The 1,949-nt window shown below is 66.0% G+C and overlaps 1 protein-coding gene across 1 annotated transcript in view; it reads right to left on the bottom strand.

The window, feature by feature from the left end:
- NES (nestin) overlaps positions 1-1,949 on the bottom strand; it is a gene marked incomplete at its 3' end in the record, with an annotated part of 19,347 nt that overhangs the window by 3,436 nt on the left and 13,962 nt on the right. The window contains exons 4-5 of the mRNA XM_023534290.1: positions 1,839-1,949; positions 682-806 (exon numbers count right to left, since the gene is read on the bottom strand). The exon at positions 1,839-1,949 is cut by the window's right edge and continues 1 nt beyond it. Of these exons, the coding sequence (XP_023390058.1) occupies positions 682-806; positions 1,839-1,949 (236 nt within the window). The remainder of the gene's footprint in view (positions 1-681; positions 807-1,838) is intronic.

Raw genomic sequence — 1,949 nt, 5'->3', positions numbered from 1 at the left:
GGCTTGGTGTTCTCGGCCCTTCATGGTGGCAAAGCCCTTCCTCAGGCTCCATCACTGGACCCTCGGCCAACCGGGCCGAGTCCCAGGAGAGGCTGCAAGTTGGCCCAGGGCCTCGCGGCCAGAGAAGCAGCACCTCCTCAGTCCTGGCCTTCCCTGAGCCATCAGGGGCTGTGACCAGGAGACGGGGGGGCGGGGCCAAGAGGCTAGGGCTTGAGAGGGGTCAGGCCCCAAAACGTGCAGGACAGAAGGGGCCTTCGGCATCCCCCAGCCCGCCTTCCATCCTCTGGAAAAGGAGACTTGTCAGCGTGAGCCAGCACCCCCTCCCCGCACCTGAGGCTCCTCCTTCCTGAGGCTGCCCAAGGACGTCACCCCTCGGTGACACACAGTCCCTGGGGTAGGGTCTGGGTGCAGAAGCCTCACATGTGTCCAGCCTGTCTCCTCACCTCCCCCTGGGGATTCCCTGGGCACAGGACACTTCTCTGGTCCTGGCCCCACAGGGGAGCAGGCAGGCTCAAGGGGGACACGTCCTGGTGTGGACGGGATCGGCCTAGACAGAGTCACAGAACCTAGTGGTGGCAGAGCCACCACTGCCCGTGACTCCGGGCCCCTTTGGCCGAGGAGCCTCTGACCCTGCACGAAGGTGTGTGTCTGCGTGCACAGGTGGGTTGGGCCAACCTGTACCTGTATGTGGCCACCTCCAGGCTCAGGGACATCTTCAGGTGTGCCAGCTGCTGCCGACCTTCCAGGACCTGGGCGATCTGAGTCTGGAGGCCTCGCTTCTCCTCCTCCAGGGCCTCCACGGCCAGCTGCAGGGCAAGCGGGAGGCGATCAGTAAGGGCCAGGGAGCCGCCTGCCGGCCAGCCCGCATGCCCTGACTGCCGAAGGAGCACCTTCTGCTCCTGCCCGTGGAGCGGGCTCCTGCCTCCCCGCCCAGAGAACCCCTCCGGAGCCTTGGAGAAGGGACCCTCTCAGCCTTGGCCTGGCCAGGCTCCTCCTCCGAGGATGCTGGTTCAGTGGCTGCACGTGCAGCTCGCATTGAGCTCCCACAGGAAGGACGCGGTGAGGGAGGAAGGCAGAGGGGTTACAGGCAGGAGAGGGGGAAAGTGGAAGCAGAAGGAAAAACGATTACCAAGAGGCCTGGAAAGCAGGACGGGAGGCCGAACTGCCCCCGACCGGGTCACCGGCTCCTGCGGCTCACGCCAGGCCCCGCCCCCTCCACCTCCCACGTGTTCTGGAATCTGTCTCCTCCCAAGGAGGGCTGGGTGGGGAGGTGGCCATGGCCAGACCTCCCTCAGGCCCAGGCAGGGGGCTGTTTTCTCAGCTGTTGGTCCCATCTGTGCAGTGCAACGGGGGAGCAGCTGTCCCAGGCTTCTGGAATGTGCTCAGGGAGTGGAGAAGCCTGATACGGGACAAGGGCAGGCGGCCCCTGGTCCAGGGCCCCTCGCCCCCACCAGTGGGGGAGGGGAGGCGGTTAGAAACAGGAGGTTCTGCGTAGCAGGACCATGAGACTCGGCGCTGAGGGGGCAAGTCCTGGGCACTTTGTGGGTGACGGCAGAACCTATAGGGGTCCATCTAGACAGTGGGAGGCTGCTACACAGGACTTGGGCCTGTCTGCCCTTCCCGGGCGTGTGAGAAGGCTCTGAAGCCCTCATCCCCACCCTACTCCAGAGGGAGCTGTGACAGTCTAGGGCCTCGGCCCCCAGCCGTGGGTTCTCCTAGACGTGGTCCCTGAATGGGCGCCATGCGCACCCGCACCCCCAGTCCCTCCCCCAGAAGGTCTCTGAGCCCCGCAGGGACTTTTCGAAGCCTCGTCTCGCCCAGGGCCCCCATCCCCTCACCTGGAACTTCTCAGTGGCCTGCAGCCGCTCCTGCCAGCAGCCCTCCAGCCTCTGTTCCAGGGCCGCCCTGCGCTCCTGGAGGCCGCCGCGCTCGGCCTGCAGCTGCTGCAG

This window comes from Pteropus vampyrus, unplaced genomic scaffold, assembly GCF_000151845.1.
Source record: "Pteropus vampyrus isolate Shadow unplaced genomic scaffold, Pvam_2.0 Scaffold124, whole genome shotgun sequence".
NCBI classification, from domain to species: Eukaryota; Metazoa; Chordata; class Mammalia; order Chiroptera; family Pteropodidae; genus Pteropus; species Pteropus vampyrus.
The sequence above is the reverse complement of the archived record's forward strand: the minus strand, read 5'-3'. Positions and strand labels throughout refer to the sequence as shown.